The sequence below is a fragment of the Pezoporus occidentalis genome, unplaced genomic scaffold (genome assembly GCF_034315485.1).
Source record: "Pezoporus occidentalis ecotype Australia unplaced genomic scaffold, CSIRO_AGI_Poc_V1 ctg217, whole genome shotgun sequence".
Classification (NCBI taxonomy): Eukaryota; Metazoa; Chordata; class Aves; order Psittaciformes; family Psittacidae; genus Pezoporus; species Pezoporus occidentalis.
The window spans coordinates 394,586-412,586 of NW_026914040.1; the positions used below are offsets into that span (position 1 = coordinate 394,586).

General features: G+C 45.8%; 1 protein-coding gene across 1 annotated transcript in view; it reads right to left on the minus strand.

The window, feature by feature from the left end:
• The window catches only part of DNAAF9 (dynein axonemal assembly factor 9), a 79,002-nt gene extending 61,532 nt beyond the window's left edge, over window positions 1-17,470 (minus strand). The window contains exons 1-2 of the mRNA XM_062619975.1: window positions 17,374-17,470; window positions 5,543-5,622 (exon numbers count right to left, since the gene is read on the minus strand). Of these exons, the coding sequence (XP_062475959.1) occupies window positions 5,543-5,622; window positions 17,374-17,459 (166 nt within the window). The 5' untranslated portion in view covers window positions 17,460-17,470. The remainder of the gene's footprint in view (window positions 1-5,542; window positions 5,623-17,373) is intronic.
• Between the last annotated feature and the right edge of the window lie 531 nt (window positions 17,471-18,001).

The window sequence follows — 18,001 nt, forward strand, 5'->3', positions numbered from 1 at the left end:
ATTTGGATGGTGGCCAACAAGTTAAGGTCTGTTTCCACTGTCCAAAGCAAGATCAGTACGTCGATAATGTAATAACACAGACTGAATGTCTGGGTTTCAGGACTTGGATTGGAAACCAAACTACTCAAGAGTCACCTGAACTTAGCAGGAGTTGGAACAAATCCTAGATAGTCATAATGATATTCCTTTATTTATGTTACCTTTCAGCTTTAAAGTACTAACCAGAGGCCATGTCTGCAACCAGCTACTGAATCCCACATCTTAATGAACTCCATTGTTTGTTTAGTAACTGGCCTTTGGAGAGCTCATGCATACTCCAAGATATCAATACATGGTGTGAGGCTACAGAAGAGACAAAATCAACCACCCTAACTTCTAGCACAGATCTCCCATTCATATATATATATATCTATATATACATACACATCCCTGGAGCATGCAAAAGTCACAATTCTGTGTGTTCAGGGGCATCCCTTGACAAAGGGAGAACCAAGAGACTCAGCAGCCTGTTTACAACACAGGTCCGAATCGATAAGACTCAGCTAAAGAGAGCCCAGTCACTCATTTTCAACCCCTGTTGCAATGCTATGCCATTGCTGTACCAACAGTATTCTGCATAACCAGACTGCCCTGGATCTGGGAACTCAGAAATACAGCTTAAAAGAGAGAGAAGCAGCAAACACACAGTCCCTACTTTATGTTTCCAGACCCATGAAAACTGAGGCTGAAATATAATCTAGATTTCACTGGGACTCAGTGCACTAATGCTGGTCCTAAAGCCCCTGTCTCTAGGTGGGATTTTACTTACAATCAAAACTGGAGACTCAGTTCTTCCAGGAAGCAACTGTCCCATTGTTCCAGGGAACTCCATTTAAACACAATCAGTCTCTTTGAAATCAGCTCTACCCTTAGAAAGCAGCACATACAATGTCCTGAAGACAATCTGGTTTACTGATTACATGCCTGAGGCAACTTTTGAAGGCAATCAGATGAGCACATAATCTGGCACAAAGGAGGAATGACGATAGTCCCTTTCAGGGACAGCAAGGTGATAGGTCAATCCTACAATCCGAGGTTGGAAGGGACTTCAAGCACCATCTGGTCCAACCTTTCTAGGCAAAGCATCACCTACACTCGATGGCCCAGTACCCTGTTCAGCCCAGTCTTAGCAGTGTCCAACGTTGGGGAGTCACCACTTCCCTGGGGAGATTATTCCAATGGCTGACTGTTCTCCTTGGGAAACATTTTCCTCCTGTGTCCAGCTGGAATGTCCCCAGCAATAACTTGTGCCCATCACCCCTTATCCTTTCCATGGGATTCCTTGTAAAAGTCTTCTTTGTAGCCACCCTTTAAATACTGGAACATGGTGCCAAGATCTCCCCAGAGCCTTCATTTCTCTTTACCTTACCAGAAAGGCATTAACTCTGAAGAACACTTCGTTTGTGTAGGTTTTGTTGGTTGGGTTTTTAAGTATTCAGTACAGCAGCTTTCATACTGAGGCTTTACTACTATTCTACAGAAACAGATGGAGTTAAATGAACAGATACAGTCTGCGGAAAATAAACAGGAAATGAAACAATGACAAAGATACCTCCAGAAGCATATCAGGAGTCCTCCATGGAACAATGGGGAAGGAATTAATGAGGAAACCCCCACGCCTGCCTCCAGCTGAGCCAGTTTACTAACTCCCAGCCTGGTCCCAACTCATCACAAGGGTTTAGTGAGACAATGACTCAGTCCAACAGCCCACTGGTGCCCCAAGAGCCGTTCCCGCTCCTTTTCCTGCAGTTAGGGCTCACCCAACCCCATTCAGTTTGCTAAACTGGCAGGAAATTAGTCTGGCCAAATACAAATAGGGGGGGGGGGGGGGGAAGAAATCTTGTCTGCTCAGTAAACTGAAGCAGATGCAAGATATCAACCACCAGCACTGATGTAAAATGCATGTGGGAAGTAAAGAGAGGAAAGGAGTGGTCTAAGGGTAGGCTGAGACTCCCCTTTGGCACAGCAGAAAATATTCAGCTCGGCCATCCCTTATGTCTGAGATATCACAGCTGCTAAGCTGACATAAACACAGCCTGCAGGTAAAAAGTCCTGGGTTTTGTCCCAACCATGCACTCCTGACACATCCTTGTGTATGGAAACAAAGAACAGTTGTTCCATAACACACTGAACAGCCACGTGAGCTCCAGGGAGAGCAGGGAGGCAGTAGGATGGCGAGGCTGGAGAATGGACACATCACCTTTAGAGATTTGCCCTAAACCCAATATGCAGCTGTGAAACTGCCATAGTGACAGGACAAGGAGGAATGGCTTTAACCTGCCAGAGGAGAGATTGAGATGAGCTCTTAGGCAGAAGCTCTTCCCTGGGAGGGTGCTGAGGCGCTGGCACAGGGTGCCCAGAGAAGCTGTGGCTGCCCCATCCCTGGCAGTGTTCAAGGCCAGGTTGGACACAGGGGCTTGGAGCAAGCTGCTCTAGTGGAAGGGGTTCCTGCCCATGGCAGGGGTTGGAACCAGATGAACTTTAAGGCCCCTTCCAACACAAACCACTTTGTCATCCTATGATTGTAAGTGGCGCAACAGTCATCAACATAGTCTCTATTTGGAAAGGGAATGGGATGAGCAATCAGTGTAAGGTACTAAATGCTGGTGAGGTTTCTCCCACATCCTCAGAGAAAGAGCTCTGTGTGGGATGGATTATAATGGAGAGGAAAATACCAAAAAAGGTATCTAAAGAAGAGTCATACTTGAATTGGCAAATGAAGATAAAGATTTACTGGTAGAGCCCCTAATGTGTTCCTATCCTCTTCAGGGAGGATAAAAGGTAAGTATCAATACTTAGTCCACTGTCATCTCTCTTTGCAATCTCACAGTGCTGTTTTCAGTTTCAATGTAAATATTAATCTCCTTGAAGCAAGGCCATAGAAGCTCATATTGTTTTGATCTCACAGCCCAGCGTGTTAAATTAAAGTTGGGGTGAGGGAAATACATTAACTCTTGGTCATTAAAGACAGACAAGTGAAACAGAACATGCACCGACTGTATAAAAACACAATTATGCCTATGTTTCCCATACAAGACAACAGGACTAAAAACATAAGACTACATATTTTTTGTCACCTGAAGGTAGCATTTGAAGACAGATTTAATGCATTTGTAACAGTAACATGCCTGCTTAATCAGAAGTTATGCTAAAAATCCTGCTGCCTACATTGGACAGGTCAGATTAGACAACAACAGTTCCTTTGTGGGTGATAAAAGAGATTAGTGCAAAGCACAAGACTAATAACAAAACACACTTCCTATAATTCCATAGCAGAAATGCTTCTTTATTAACAGCTATGGTCTTATGCATGGACTTAAATATTCCACATCACATTGAGGATTACATAAAGCAATTCCTTTCACCTTTAATACTTTCCCAGAGCTGCACAATGTTTTGAGTGACTATTCTTTGTTTGGGACTTAGTGCAGCTTCAGAATTAACAACAGTCAAGAAATACCATGGTATCAATGGTGAGGTGGCACAACTTGATGTATGTTATGCAATTCAACTAGCATCAAAGGCAAAACCCAAGTATGCTATTTCCGTATCAGCACCAGTGTGGCAGCAGGACCAGCTCAGTGACTTTCTGCCTGTACTGGGCACTGGTAAGGCTGCACCTCGAATCCTGTGTTCAGCTCTGGGCCCCTCACTACAAGAGAGACATTGAGGTGCTGGAGCAGGGACAGAGAAGGGCACTGGAGCTGGTGCAGGGCCTGGAGCACAAGTGTGATGGGGAAGGGCTGAGGGACCTGGGGGTTTCAGTGTGGAGAAGAGAAGGCTCAGGGGGGACCTGATGGCTCCCTACAAGTGCCTGACAGGAGGATGGAGCCAGGAGGGGCTGGGCTCTGCTCCCAAGGAACAAGGGATGGGACAAGAGGAAACGGCCTCAAGCTGCACCAGGGCAGGTTTAGATGGAGCTGAGGAACAATTCCTGCCCCAGAGGGTGCTCAGGCATTGGAACAGGCTGCCCAGGGCAGGGCTGCAGGCACCGTCCCTGCAAGTGTTCACACAGCGTGGAGACGAGGCCTCAGTGCCACGGGGCAGTGGTGGCCTTGGCAGTGCTGGGGAATGGTTGGACTGGATGAGCTGAAAGGTCTTTTCCAGCCTAGTTAATTCTATGACTCTACATGATCCTGCATGATTAAGTTTCCTTGGAAGGTTGACACAGTGACCTTACAGGCCTTCTAGATTTAAAGTTACTAATGAGCTGAAGACTTCTTAAACTCTTACCCTAGAGAATAGGGACAGTCATGTCACACAGTTAGCATTGACCAAAAGAGAACTAAGTTATACACATTTACAACTTGTCTGTGGTTCAGTAAATGAGCTTCTTCAAGTTTTCTTGCTACATTGTTAAAAAAGAGAACAAAAATCCCAAATAACACCCCCCAAAAAACAGGCTGTTGCATAGTTTCTTAACGTTATTACACACTTTTAGGCTACACCAGATTTCTCCACCTTTAACTGTACCACGTTATTTAAACAATCACTCTTCAGCCCTTTTCTCTAAGGAATTTCAATCATCATTCCTTAATTTAGTGTGAGGCGTCCCAGCCCATGGCAGGGGGGTTGGAAGTAGATGATCTTAAGGTCCTTTCCAACCCTAACTATTCTATGATTCTAATTTAGCCTTTAATATCTTGATAGTGATTATATAATAAGAAACAAGAGTCAATGTGACCTATAGAAATGACATTAAAGCAGTACAAAAAACCTGTTACTTTCCTAGGGGATCTTTGCACATGCAGCTAGATTTCACATCCCTCTTTCCCCCAACCCCAGAAGAAACAAAGGACTGAAACCACATAAATGGTACATGGCACCATTTGACTCATAACTGCATCCCAGATTTGCCATGCAACTCTACGTGCATTTTGAATTATTGAGGCAAGATGTCCCTCCCCTAAATTCAGGTTTTATTAATTCTGCCAGTTTTCTGATTATTCTCCCCCTCTCTGTATCTCTTTCACAGCCACCGCTTCACTCTGTACACCACGGTCCCCACCCTTGGTGCTCCTCTGTCTCTTCTCCACTCCCTTAACCTCAGCATCTTCTAATCCTTTCCACTTCCCCGCCTCCATGGGGAAACCAGCTCCAACACAAGTGCCCTCAGTCTTGAGCTTTTATGCCAAGCACCAGCCAGAAAGCAAACACTGCCTAGACTGCTGAATGTTTACTCCAAATAGATATGGATTAAATTCTCTCCATCTCTCCTTCAATTTAGAGATTAATGAAGATTCTCCCTTCTCTCCAGCCACTGAATTTTCATAAGGCTTCATAATGTTGATGTTCTTACTATTGTAGCAAATCTGCCTGAAATTAGTAAATAGGCTTAAGAATAATGTAGGGAGAAAAGAGTGTGCCAATCCAATAACTGCCCATTCACTGAGAAACAGAGCTGGGCCTTGGGGAAGGAAGGAGATGATCATCTTCCTAAAACTCATGGTATCTTTATCAGTACAGTGAGAATAAAAGGAGAGAAAAGAAAAGTAAAACTAACCTAAAATGCAGAGGATTCCATCAGGTTGAGATTTGCTGCTCTGTGTCAGGATGCTCTGAATGTTTCGAAGGCGACTGCAGCTGGAAAAGAGAATTCAAACTTAAGGTCAGTGCTTGGGAGTGCTCAAGTTTGGTAGGTTAAAGAGCTGACATTGCTTTTTTCTTTATTATATAAAGTGGACACACTTCAACTTGGGTCTCTTCAGTGTGAAATACATTTATACATCATAGCAAACCATTCTCACATTACTCCTTTTTGCCCACTAAAAGAGGAAATACAAAGCCTTGAAAGATTAGAACCTGTAACTATCCCTTCAAGCCAAGTACCCTGTTCATATCTAACCTTTATCAAAAGTTTCCTCTCACCAAGCCAGCAACGCTTCCTTCTCTGTGAGAGAAGCAAAGCAACACTCGGTAGGTGATGCCCAAGCAGAAAGTTGACAAGAAACTGAGTAGCTCCTACACCCCAAAAGGAGTTTCCAAAAGATCAGTTCAGCACCATCAGATCACTTCCACCCTGTGTAAGTACATAATATAGTCACGTCCCAGACAAGACAAAAGTGTGATATTTGTGTAGGGAAGAATGGGGGAAGGCACAGAGGACTCTACCTGCACTCACAAACCTGCAGGGCCTCATCCAAATCCTCATTTCCTAAAGCCTGTGTCATGCAACCTGCAGTGTCCCAGTGATGCTTTTGTTTACCAGTACAATGACATAAACAGGTCACCCTGTCATTGTCACAAGCACATACATAAATGCAGAACCAAGGGAACTTTCAGACAGAAAAGAGAAAGCAATTTTAGCAAACGCCCTGAGACACAGCTCCTGACCAGAGGATTTTCTCTTCTATTTAAGCCTCAGGTGCTACAGCTCTTCATGGCGGCTGCCATTACTCTCTAGAACATTATTTAGTCCATAATGGACAAATACAGAGTCAATAATCTCATTTAACACAACAAAAGCTGAACTCCAGGAGAGCTGAACACCTTTAAAGAAAGATTATTTTTCTGCAAGAGAAGTTAATAAAGTGAACTTGCGGGTTTCTGGTCAGAAATAAAACCACAGCTCAAAACAACTCAAAAAACACAAGGAAATCATACAATTTTCATCATAACTTTAAATCATAACATTCACTGTGAGGGTGCTGAGGCGCTGGCACAGGGTGCCCAGAGAAGCTGTGGCTGCCCCATCCCTGGCAGTGTTCAAGGCCAGGTTGGACACAGCGGCTTGGAGCAAGCTGCTCTAGTGGAAGGTGTCCCTGCCCATGGCAGGGGTTGGAACTGGAGGAGCTTTAAGGTCCCTTCCAACCCAAACCAGTCTGGGATTCCATGAGATATACCCAGATAATTTTCCTATGATGCATGTTACCTCTCTCGTGTATTATTTCTGTATTAAATCCATGATATTTTTCTAAAATGAACAGTCAGGGAAAATTAAAAGCCCGAAGTATAATCTTCACTAACAATCTACAATAAAAAGAAATGAATCAATACCAAATCTTGCCAAGATCGTCATAATAAAATGAATTGCTGATTATATAAAGTTACATTCAGTTGGCCAATACACGTCTTTAAGCCAGGCAAAACATTCAGCTACAACAGCCAGACAGCAACATAATCTGTGCTTCAAGACAACATTTTGTGAGCTTGTGTTAATACAGAGAGAAGGCAAGAAATTTCCCTGCTGATATCACTGTCTCTTCTTGTAAGGGTCTTGTTTATACAACTAAGAGCTGTTCAGCTCTAAGAAACAAATGTCTCTTGCAGAAACACTTAAACAGAGCTAAATTTATGATCAGCTCGAACAAACAATGAGTATTCCTATTTTCATAGCTAAGCCATGGAAAAAGCAAATCGATCTTTTCAGTAAGGCTACAATGATCATGCTCTACTTCCTCTGAAAGACAGACTGGACCCCAAAGGTTTCCATTACAGCTCATCTAAGCACAGTTTGAACACTCACTGTAATACACAGACATTTGAAGATGCTTACATGGGAAATCAGTGCAAACCACCCCAGGTTTTTAGACTGCCTATTTGAGGGCAGAATTTCTCAATTCTTTTTGCCTGAAATTTCTCAATTCATATTCTATGCTGCAGTGTATCACAGTCCATTGCATGTGTGAATAGATATTCTGATCCAGTCTTAGGTACAGAAACAAAGACACAGACAATGGCTGACAAGAAACCTAGAGAGGGGCTTTGGACAAAGGCCTGTAGGGCCAGGCCAAGGGGAATGGCTTTAACCTGCCAGAGGGGAGACTGAGATGAGCTCTTAGGCAGAAGCTCTTCCCTGGGAGGGTGCTGAGGCGCTGGCACAGGGTGCCCAGAGAAGCTGTGGCTGCCCCATCCCTGGCAGTGTTCAAGGCCAGGTTGGACACAGGGGCTTGGAGCAAGCTGCTCTAGTGGAAGGTGTCCCTGCCCATGGCAGGGGGCTGGAGCTGCATGAGCTTTAAGCTCCCTTTCCAACCCAAACCACTTTGTGATTCTATGATTAAGAAACTGATTCAGGTATTTTCAGATGTTGCTACCCATGTAAGTGATGCTATGAAGCCTCTGAAAGAAGCATTCAACTTTATGCTTCTCATTTTAGCATCTTTAAATATTAGTTCTTCAAAACCTAACCAAAAACTGTCACAGCTATCCAAACTTAACGTTTTATATCTTACTCCAGAAGATTCTCATCCCATCATTAAACAAGACCCCAGACTAGCTAGGTGAGAGATGATCCACCAGGGCAAGCAAGATCAAGAGCAGAAAAACTTGCTAGACTCTTCACTGTGGGTACAAACAAATTTGACTTACTTAATTTTTCCATATGCAAACAGATCTACAGTTACTTAAGGACCAGATGTTGGCAAGCAAAACTGCTAAGGCCTCTGTAAAACACATGAAATGGAAGCAGCTTTATGTATAAAGCTAGGACGAGAACAAAAATGCTTCTCAACCTCCCTGCAGAGTTCTATTGAAGAGAAGCCCACACTTCTAGAACTATGTGAAGGCTGGAATAAGATGCCTGTGCCAAAGCATGTCCAAAGACATCCCCAGTGACACAGCAAGCAGAGTTTTATTAAAAGATTTACCATACCAGAGCATGCCTCTTCCTGCTTCTGCTCAGAGTGAAAAGAAACTGTCATCAGAAAAAACTATCATGAAGGCTTCCAAGCTGCAGGCACAAGAGGCAAATTTTCATTCAACTCCTCTCAAGATACAACAATCCCTTTACTACTTTGTGTTCAGCTTCACTCTCGAGGCACACTGAAGTTATTCGCCAGCCAAAGACAGGTTCTGCTGGATTGTAAGGTGGTTTTAAAACCTCTTGTGCATTATAAACACTGCATGAATATACACTTTGATTTTGCTATTATCCCCCCCCCTTAGCACTATTAAAAGAAAGGAACAGTTAGAACTCGATTTGAGAAAGAACAAGTACAGAAACTCCCTGTAAAAAAATCATGGGGAAAGATGCTCCCATTTGTTAAAAAACATCATTATATGATACAACGTAAATTATTCCTAAGATCTGTAACTTCTAACGCACACTGACAGCTTCAGCAAAAGGGAAATCTTATGAAATCTGTTTCTCATTTAAAAGGAAAAGTAGTGTTACGAGCTTGTGCAACAAGACCAGACCAAAGCAAAGCAAAATCCACAATGTTTTTGTCCTCTAGAGCTCTGTGAAACTATTTTCCAATGTGTGGCAGTAAACTGTAATAGTGGGGAGAGGGGACGAGAAATTAGGGGAGGAAAGGACTTCCATGGTTGTCGTGGGTTGGGCATTTCTTTCCCTCCTTAAGTTTTGATTTAAGATTAGGAATCTTCCTCTCCTAAAACCACTTCCAGCATCTTTCTCAGATACAACAACTTTGGTGCACCCCTTCAAAAAATATATAAAGTTTGGAGATTAAGCTGCTAAGAAATTTCTGACACATGAATCATAGAATCAACTGGGTTGGAAAAGACCTTGAAGAAGATCAAGTCCAACCTTTACACCAGCACTGCCAAGGCCACCACTGACCCATGGCACTGAGGCCTCGTCTATACAATGTGTGAGCACTTACAGGGACAGTGACTGCAGCCCTGCCCTGGGCAGCCTGTTCCAATGCCTGAGCACCCTCTGGGGCAGGAATTGTTCCTCAGCTCCATCTAAACCTGCCCTGGGGCAGCTTGAGGCCGTTTCCTCTTGTCCCATCCCTTGTTCCTTGGGAGCAGAGCCCAGCCCCTCCTGGCTCCATCCTCCTGTCAGGCACTTGTAGGGAGCCATCAGGTCCCCCCTGAGCCTTTTCCAGACTGAACCCCCCAGGTCCGTCAGCCGTTCCCCATCACACTTGTGCTCCAGCCCCAAGAGAGTTGAATATTGGTGCTACACTTCCTTAAGGAGACAGTCCAGACATAACAGGAAAAAGCACGCAGCAGATTATATATTCATTATTTCATTACGTTTATGACCATAAAGATGATTATTTCAATCTTAATATTAAAGAGCCTTCAGAAAATGTCTCCTTGCCTCATTTAAAGTGGTTTCTGGGAAAGAAATCTTTAGAAAAGCTTCTTGACAGATTAAAATATTTTCAACATCATTTCCAGTGTGTATAAATCATTATATTCAAAGGCTGACATTAAGAACAGAAGAGTTCTGTGGCTGGAAAAAGGCAGCATTCAGAAATGGTGAGGAGAATAATTAGAATTCTCACTACATGCCTTTAAACAATACAGGCTAAGCTGTGGATAAAGTCAGAGGGGGGAAAAATGGCATTTTCTTGCATTTCGCATTAAACAGTCATCTGACAAAAACAAAGCGACTGTGGTGAGAACAAATATCCAGGATTCTTCCCGCCTCTAAACCAAGCACCCCAACAAGAGAAGAGCACTGACTTTTTACTTCTTTTCAGTTGATCCCAATGCCTCAATTTCAAAGAGAAACTGTAAAGAAAAACCTCCACAAAACAGCATAAGCCCACTTTCCTGGAAGACGTGGCTCCACATCCACCACATACGTAGCCGCAAGCACGTTTTATAGTAGCTTACTGCTGAAAAACCTGCATTAGTTGTGTTTGAAAACACAACTGAAGCCCTTCTTAGAAAGCCCCAAACTCCTGGACTTCAGTGAGACCTGGACAAAACATGAGCTGCAGGCTACTTATCCAACGAGACAACCACAGAGAGTGAGGTTGCTTTACAAGTGGATAGTAAGTTGAAGTAGGCAAAGTGAGAATATGCCCAGCATCCACTTTGGAACCTAAGATGCGATTTCTACATCGTCTTAAGCCAGTGCAAGAACCCAGAGTGCTGAAAACGATGGTTCAGCTGCCCTTGGAGCCCTGCATCCAGCTCTGGGGAAACAGCACAAGAGGGATGTGGAGCTGCTGGAGCGAGGCCAGAGGAGCCCATGGAGATGCGAGAGCTGGAGCAGCTCTGCTCTGGAACCAGGCTGAGAGAGCTGGGCTGGGGCAGCCTGGACAAGAGAAGGCTCCTGAAGGGGAGACCTGAGAGCAGCTCCAGTGCCTGAAGGGGCTGCAGGAAACCTGCAGAGGGGCTTGGGACAAGGGCCTGGAGGGACAGGCCAAGGGGAATGGCTTGAACCTGCCAGAGGGGAGACTGAGATGAGCTCTTAGGCAGAAGCTCTTCCCTGAGAGGGTGCTGAGGCGCTGGCACAGGGTGCCCAGAGAAACCATGGCTGCCCCATCCCTGGCAGTGTTCAAGGCCAGGTTGGACACAGGGGCTTGGAGCAAGCTGCTCTAGTGGAAGGGGTCCCTGCCCGTGGCAGGGGTTGGAGCTGGAGGAGCTTTAAGCTCCCTTCCAACACAAACTATTCTATGATTCGCACTGCCTGTGTATTTGCACTACCAATCTTGAAGCCATGTGTCAAGCCAGACCAACTTAAGGATCCAAACTAACCCTAGGCTAAGAATTTAAAGACAACTCCATAGAATCCTAGAACCAAACACTCTGAAACACGAGCAAGCTGATCCTACTGCTGCTGAAGGTAGCACAGAAGGCAAAGCCACCCTTTGGGGGTAGCATCTGGCAATAACATGTACTTGGGTAAACAAAGAAACCAGATATTGAGGTACTTGATACTCTGCTCATCCTGGACTAGAGCCAAATAAAAGGGGACAGATAACTGACAATCATTAACTTCTAAGAATTAGTGCTCATCTGTTCACACGTCTTCATACTCATTATGCAAAGTACCTGGCTTTACGGACAGGCTGGTCTGTCACAGCTTAGGAACAGACAGAGTGCTGCAAGCCATGTGTGTGGGCAAATAACACGACATTAACAACTGTGCCTTTGTCAATCAAGAAGGAATGAGTTTTTACATTATACCCCACAGTATTTTCATATTATTTATGCTTCCACAATGCCATTATATAGTGTCCCTACATAGTGTCGCTAGCATTTAGCCTGTGTGCAAGCTTCCTTTCCTTGTCATTGTAATCCAGCAGCAACGATAACAGCATTGATCCTGGAGTGATTCCCGATGGATTCCCACCGGCTGGCTCACCAGACGGCTGGGATGGCTGCAGCTAGGGTTGACAAAGCTGACAAAGGATGTGACTGCGCTGTGGTGAATATGGTTTTGCTCCATACTGGCAGATGTTACGCTCCTCCCCCACAAAGACTCCAGTTCTAAAACCCCACACGCGCTGAAGCCTTGAGAAACAGCAGTGAACAAGAGGAAAAACCCAGGACTGCCCTGGCCAGCTTGTGCAAACCCTTTCGTTGACAAGATTGAACACTGGTTTAACATAAAGGACTTGGTTTAAGGAAGAAAAAGCTGGAAAATAAATAAAATGGGAAGATAAAAGTTTATTTTTTTCCTCCAAATCTCACTTCTTGTTAACTTGCTGCTATCACCATCTGTTTCCACTCTAGCCCCAAAACGTCCAGTTTATTTTTCATGAGCCTTTTGTTGACCTCACTGTTTCTAACAGAGACATTATTACTGTCTGCTTATATTAGAGGCCAGGATTTCCCACACTCTGATATAATCACCATCTTAAGGCATTTGTGAAAGAGAAACAAGAAGTCAGACTGAATCCAAGACACTTGGAATTTCATTTTAAAGCAGTTCCTTTGAAAACTGCTATCTAGCTTGAACAGTAACATACACAGTTTGGGGTTTCATTGATTGCTTTTTCCCCCTTAGCTCACCAAAATAACTGTTTTACTGCTCACAAAAGACAACAGTATTCACTCACTTCAAAATACATGACAGTTTTCCAGCTGTTTCCAAGATTTCTCTAAAGTGAACATAGGGACTGTAAATAGGAAATACAGCAACTTTAAAAACACTTGCCATGTTTAGGAACAGTAAGCAGCAAATATTAAAAGGGGACGTAAAAGAAGACATTTCAATGCTGCATGCATTTTACAGGACCAAATCTTTTGCTTCTTGACTTGAAATGGACAATAATATTCAACTCTAATTCAGAGACCTCAAAGCACATAGGAACAAGCACGAACCTCTGCTTACTAAACACTTGGGACTGCCTGATTCTATTTGCAAATTACAAGTTTATTCAGGACCTTTGTCACTTCAGCACATCTTAACAGTAGCACTATTTATTAAGGATGAACATCACTACCCATACCGGTATTTTATATAACCACACTGGATAGTGCAGCCCTTCCACAGACTTGTTTGCTATAAGCAACTCACAGAATCCCAGACTGGTTTGTGTTGCAAGGGACCTTAAAGCTCCTCCAGCTCCAACCCCTGCCACGGGCAGGGGACACCTTCCACTAGAGCAGCTTGCTCCAAGCCCCTGTGTCCAACCTGGCCTTGAACACTGCCAGGGATGGGGCAGCCACAGCTTCTCTGGGCACCCTGTGCCAGCGCCTCAGCACCCTCCCAGGGAAGAGCTTCTGCCTAAGAGCTCATCTCAGGCTCCCCTCTGGCAGGTTCAAGCCATTCCCCTTGGCCTGGCCCTACAGGCCCTTGTAAAAATTCTCTCTCCAGATCAGACCTCAACACCAGCTAACAGGCTGCAAATGAATCACAGAATCAAAGAATGGCTCCTCTATGAAATGAAGTTCCTCCATGGATGCAACCAAATGATAGGTTACCCATCACCTGCGGGCACATACACACCAGTTAGACCTGCAGCTTTGATGCATTCTCCCACAGGTTGATTTACAAACACCAGGTCTGTGTTTTCACTCTCTTAAATTGCAGCACACCGTCAAGAATGCTAACATTATCACCCGAGAAAATATCTGAAGCAGTAGCAAAAACCAGCAGCTGAAGTGTAATTATTCTGCTATCAGTCCATCTCTGATCAGAAAGACAAAGCAAGCATGTGGCTCTTCAGCAGAAATCAGAGGTTAAGCTGCAGTGCCTTAAGACTAAATATACTTTCAGAGCCCACTGCTGGACTACAACCAGTGCAGCCACAAAACCCTAAGCCAGATGATATGCCATCCGTTCAAACTAAAGGATCACAAAGGGGTAACTTCCTCTGAAGTGCCACAGGCAGCTGAGTTAACAAGATGAGTTAACAAGCTCCCCTCCTTTGGCAGCTTTTCCTTCACAAGCACTCATTCTACCTTTCTATTCCTATCAACCATCCAGTCCCACATCCCTCTTTTGCCTTAGCCTGGCACTCAACAGGCTTCTTACGACCCTAACACAGTAGAAACGCATCCATATTCAGGAAATAGGTTCTGTTTCTCTTTGTTATCCTCCTGTATTTCAGCAAGTTCAATTAGTTCTCTCTTTGAAAGGCTAAAATACAGCTTGTTCCTTAAAAAAAAAACTTGGTGAAACTGTTCTCTTACAAAATCCTGAACCTCGGCATAATTACACAAGGAACACATGGATACAAACCATTAATCTTTCAACACAGATGTGTCCCTTAATAAAACTGGTTGGGAAACCACAACAACTCCTTCAGCCTTGTACCACCTCCCAAACACCCCCCCAACTGCTCCTCTGAAGCCACAGGAGAAAAGCCACACAATTAACCACGATGTGATTAAAACCAGAATGGATTTGAGCGTGATAATATTAGGCATGAAGGCAGAGACAACATAAAAATTAACCCAAGCGTTCATTTTGCACAGACACACAGTGAGAATTAATCTGTACTATGGTGCCAATGTGAGTAACTAATGAGGATTTGCCTGCTCTAAGTACAGGTAATGAAAAATCGGGTGGGTGCACTATGAAATAAAACAGATTCACCTTCATTTTACATGGTGATATATAGCAAAAGCATTGAATAAATTAAGTTCAGAAATGCATGTATTCTTAAGGAAAACGCTGGACACTAAACAAAGACACATGAAACATGACATCACCTTCTAAAAAGCCATCCCCTTTTGGGTCTCTTAGTTCCTTTTTATTTACTAAAACCATCCTTTCTTGTGTTGCTACAACACTGAGGATCGCTGTGGTAAACGCCAGCTCCTGACACAGCATATGGCAGACCAAAACTCTGAGGTATGTGGAAGAACTCCAAGAATTATCTCTATTCTTTATATAGTCTTCAGAATTTTTCCATTCCTGTTTGGGACTTTGGAGGGGGTGGGGAAAAGAGGGATTGTTTTGTTTTAAGTTATTTTTATTAAGTGCCCGCTATCTGCTGACTGCTTGGGAAAGTTATTGCCAATACTGGTCTCCCTGCCTCCATCTGGCCTGCAAAATAAAACCACCCCCAAAACTGCACATGAACAAATGTTGAGGAGGAAAAAGAATTAACGGCTGACATGCCTCTTGCAAACATGCCAAAGTACAGATGCTGCCTGGATCTCCCAGTGGAGCTCGAAAGCTTGCAGATGTTCACAGAGTCTGAATGTTCTCATGTCAACTCTGAAACAGGATCTCAGATTACAAAAATCACTGGTAAAGAAAGGGGTTTGAGTGGAAACCATTTTCCTTTTCAGCTCTTCTTGTTTTTACCATCTTGGTGTTTTATTACTCATCACGAATTTATAGATGCTTTCCAGCTATAAACAGATCCTAAGCTCCTTCTAAACAAGATTCATTTACTCAGTGAAATTAAAATTCCCTGAAAAGGTCACTCTTCCTTCCCTCTTATGAGCAATTCAGTTTCTAGCTGCAGGCAGAGAAGGAGCACAACCACCACAGAACAGCCATGTTCACGCATTTCAAACAGACGCCCTCCATTTCTCTCTCAGGGCTGGGTTTCTCATTGCACAGGCAGATTGGCTGAGAAGTGCAAATGCTTTTGTTCCCTTCTTATATATATTAAAAAAAAAAAACAATTTTTATGTTTTGTCTTTTAATTCAAAACCTACAGCAAACACAGACCCACTTTTATAGCCAGGAAGCTCAGCCAACTGGTTGGTTGCAATTGACACGCGATGGACATGCAATCTCCCAGTTACCCTGACTTCACACTGGTGACTACTTCCATGTATTGTGCTCTAACCATTGAAAGCAACAAGCACTTCAGCTCCTGGGTTGTTCTTTGGGAACAGAACCATGGAATCGTTTAGGTTGGAAAAACCCTTGGAGATACTGAGTTCCAACCACAGCACTGCCAAGGCCATCACTGAACTGTGTCCCTAAGCACCACATTTACACATCTTTTAAACACCTGCAGGGATGGTGACTCCATCACTGCTCTGGGCAGCCTGTTCCAATGCCCGAGCACCCTTTGGGGGAAGGAATTGTTCCTAACACCCAATTCAAACTCCCCTGGCATAACTTGAGGCTGCTTCTATTCAGACACTTCAAACTGTCACCTAACACACACAAGGGTGCACCTTGAATCTTTAGGAGGAAATAGAGCTCTAGCAACCCAACGCTACCTGAGCTGACACTTGAGATCTCACTGAGCCAAGCCTATCATCTAACACGTCCCTGCACTCCACCTCTTGTCCAGCTCTATCCCCTCTATTTCTGTTGCCTTCTCCACAAGCCACCCAGCGATGCCCACACAAATACACAATCTCCTTTCCCTCCATAATCCCTCCACCCCTCCCAAATCTCTGCTATCCCTACCCTACTTCAGCATTCCTATCTTTCAAGAGCCCTTCTTCCCTCCTTCCAAGGTGGACCCACAGCCATTCCCTACCAAACCAGACCCAGGCTTCGCTCCCTACAGTAACACCACCCAAGCCCGTCTCTCCAGACCAGCCCCTCTTTAAGGTCCTCAAACCTCCTCTTCTGTCCCCCTGTCACCCCCTGCTCCATCCCAGCCTCCCACACACCCTTCTCCAGTGGGATTCAGGACTCGACAAGCCCTGCAGCCACAAGGTCAAGCCAGGCCCCTGCTGCCATCCTCTCAAGGCCTTCTCTGCCAGGTGCCCTCCGCAAAACCAGCCTTCCATTGCCCCATCCCTGGCAGTGTTCAAGGCCAGGTTGGACACAGGGGCTTGGAGCAAGCTGCTCTATGGAAGGGGTCCCTGCCCGTGGCAGGGGTTGGAGCTGGAGGAGCTTTAAGCTCCCTTCCAACCCAAACCATTCCATGATTCTGTGCCTCCCCAGTGATGTCCCATCCCTTCTCCCCACAGCTCCAGCCCCCCATAACCACTCCAACCTCCTTAAAACCTCCAAATCTCCCTGCAATACCCCCAAAACAACACAACGCCCCTTGCAAGCCACAAAACCTCTTCTCAGCACCCCCAACCCCTCTATTCGCGCCCACCCCAGCACCTCCACAGCCTTCCACCCGCCCGACCTTCCCACCAACGTTCTTTAACACCCCGTTCTCCTCCCAGCCTCCACCTCCGCAGCCCTCACGTCCCTAACACCCCCCAACCCCCCGTGACACCACCCCTCCGGTGCACCCCAGCACCTTTAACGCCCCCCACCCACACTTCCCGTCCCTGTCAGCCCTCCCCCCCCCCCGCCGTTACCTCAGGAAGGCGCTGGCAGCGCGGGGCGGCCGCGGTGAGGGGCGCGGGGCGGGCGGGAGCAGCGCGGAGCGGGCGCTCAGCGCCATGGCGACAGGGATGCGGCAGGGGAGGGAGCCGGCAGCACTGCGGGAGCCGCGGACCGCACCACCGCGCACCCCGCGGGGGGGGGAAACAAGGGACACAAGGGTACGGCCCGCACGCTGCTACCCGCGTTCTCCGCCTCACCGGCAGCGCAGCGGGCAGCGTGAGCTACCCCGAGTCTCACACGGAAGAAGAACGGAAAGGCGTCTAGGGCAGGCTGCAGCTGCGGGGAGACAAGGGGCGGGCGCGGGTGGGTCCCCCCCTCTGTGAGGCGTGGACTCGCGCAACTCCTGCCTCCTTGCACACACCCCCTCGCAGCGCTCGTTCCTACCCCCCCCCCGCTGCTCATGGGCGCGGCCAACCCCCACCACAGCCCCCCCTCCGCTGTGAGTGAGCTCGCCCGAGTCCTCCGAGCCCTGTGGGGTGATGTGACATGGACCCCCCCCCCAAGGGACCCTATGGGGTGATGTGACATGGACCCCCCCCCCAAGGGACCCTATGGGGTGATGTGACATGGACCCCCCCCCCCCAGGGACCCTATGGGGTG